The following is a 2,175-nucleotide window of genomic DNA, read 5'->3' on the forward strand; positions in this document are numbered from 1 at the left end:
TATGCTGGGCTGTTCGTGCCCTGCCTCAACCAGAATGAAAGCATACAATCCATGCTTGCTATGGAGGGTTAAAATACCCTTGTGGACTTTTTTAGCCTTTGTGGACATCTTAAGGGATTTATGTTTCACAGTAAGATATTGGTTAAGTAACACTGCAGCATGCTTAGAAAATGGGGATTTGGGACCTAGGAGTTTTTCTAGAGAGCTAAAGTTTTTGTTCTCTAGAACTAAAATCTGAAAATCGTTTTCAGTTGTACTCCACCCTTTCCTATGTGGTCAGGGCATTCTGACCAGGTTTTCTCCATTTTAATTTCAAGCATAACTTAACATATGTGAATGTGCAGTACAGTACATCATTAGGAGCCCTAGTGAAGCAATGGTTCGGTGCATGGCTGTAAACTAAACAGCCTGCAGTTTGAACCCCCTGGCAGCTCCAAAAGAGGAAAGACCTGACCGTCAGATTCTGCAAAGGGAAACGGTGTGGGACCACTCCAGTCCACTCAGTCACACAGGGCGGCTGAGTCAGGGTTTAGTTACCAGCATACAACAATAGGAGTATCAGTGACAGTATGAAATGTGTGGGATGCAGAGCCTTAGCGATGGCCTCGAAAGTGGCAATAACAGAAAAGGGGCAAAGAATAAAGCTGGCATTTCCCCCCTTTGGCATTGACCTCTGGTTCACCCACATCAGCAATTCATATTCTTCCTCCTCCACACTCCCTGTCCTCTTTTGCCTCTGACTTGCACAATGCAGAGCTGTTGGGCTGACTGTTTTCAGCAGTGACACTGTGAGCGATTACCATTTCTCCACATGGCAATAATCTTCCAGCTGGTTTTCCCCCTACACATGCCCAGTGCCTACGACTGGGTGAGCTCATCCCGATTCTCTGCTCTGGTGGACACCGTCGTTGGGTGTGATTATGGAGACAGGCTGCTTGCTAGTATGACATTTAGTGACCGAAAAACGGACGGCAAATTATCTAACCTGCCTCACTCTCAAGTTCCTCATCTGTAAAACATTAGCTCTCTAGAAAACTCTCCTAGGTCCCAAACCCACATCAGCGGATTTCAAAAAGGATTAAATGAGTTACTATTTATAAATGCTTGGCACCCTGAACCACCAGCAGCAGCACCAGAGGATGCTGGGATGACTGACTCCTGGCAACACCCCACGTGATTCAGAGAACTGTGCTTTAGTAGTCCTCACTTTGGGTCCTATTTGTGTTGTTGTTGCTTTGGGGAGGGGTATGCGTGTGCATGTGAAGGGGCTGATGACTACATATATGATTGATCCCAATTATTCTTTCCACTGGTCAGGGAGTGACACAATCAAAAGTGAGTGTGTTTTATATTTACTTACTATTGTGTTAGCCCTACTAACAAAGCACGGGCAAAGAAGCCGGGACTGTCTGTTAATAACCTGAGTCCCAGGCACAGGTGACAGTGACTCCTGATGATCAGCAGACCCGTGGACTGGACAGGTCCATTCTATGGCTACACAGGCTTCCTATCTCCGCACAGGGTTAAGCTGAGAACGGCTGACTAGGTCTCAAGGGTGGTGTAAGGCTTTGTGTTTTTTCCTTTCAATTTGGAGTCAGATAAACGCAAAGATTCCTTCTACCTCTAAAATCTTGAGAATACTAGTCTGAGTCATAAAGACTTTACAACTAGCTGTGAGTCACTCCTCGCCAACACGCTCCTGCAGGCACATAATTCTTCACTCCTCCCCACAGTGGTTGGCACATTACAACGGATCTAAGGGAGGAATTCGAGCCCTCGGGCTGTGTATCAATCCAAAGAGGGCAACACAAACTTCTCCAGAACGCGCTCTCGGCTAGCCGAGCCCTGACTTTTGTGATGACCCACAATACCATCGATCGTGCCGCCGTCTCAAAGTGGGATTGCTCAACTATCAGCCGGTCCTTCACTTCTCCCTGCCAAGGGGCCAGACAAAGGCGGACGGAGGGTCGGGCGAAGGTGCAGGGGGGCCCGGGGTGACCGTGAGCCGGGCTGAGCCCACACACGGGCAGGCAGAGGGCGGGACAAAGGCCTCGGGGAGCGCACGCTGGGCTTGCAGAAGGGCCCCAAGTGGCCCACGGTCTAGGTTTGGGTTGAAGATGCAAAAGTTGGACGGCAGTTGGCCAGCTAGCGGCGGCCAGGAGGGCCGTCGCGGCC

General features: G+C 49.4%; 1 protein-coding gene across 1 annotated transcript in view; it reads right to left on the reverse strand.

Annotated features, from left to right (window-relative positions):
• The window catches only part of CTNNAL1 (catenin alpha like 1), a 46,885-nt gene extending 45,011 nt beyond the window's left edge, over positions 1–1,874 (reverse strand). The window contains exon 1 of the mRNA XM_013006823.2: positions 1,814–1,874. Coding sequence (XP_012862277.2) covers positions 1,814–1,874 — 61 coding nt within the window. The remainder of the gene's footprint in view (positions 1–1,813) is intronic.
• Positions 1,875–2,175: the final 301 nt, after the last annotated feature.

Source organism: Echinops telfairi, unplaced genomic scaffold (assembly GCF_000313985.2).
Source record: "Echinops telfairi isolate 266 unplaced genomic scaffold, ASM31398v2 ScPeMD7_7410;HRSCAF=8448, whole genome shotgun sequence".
NCBI lineage: Eukaryota > Metazoa > Chordata > Mammalia > Afrosoricida > Tenrecidae > Echinops > Echinops telfairi.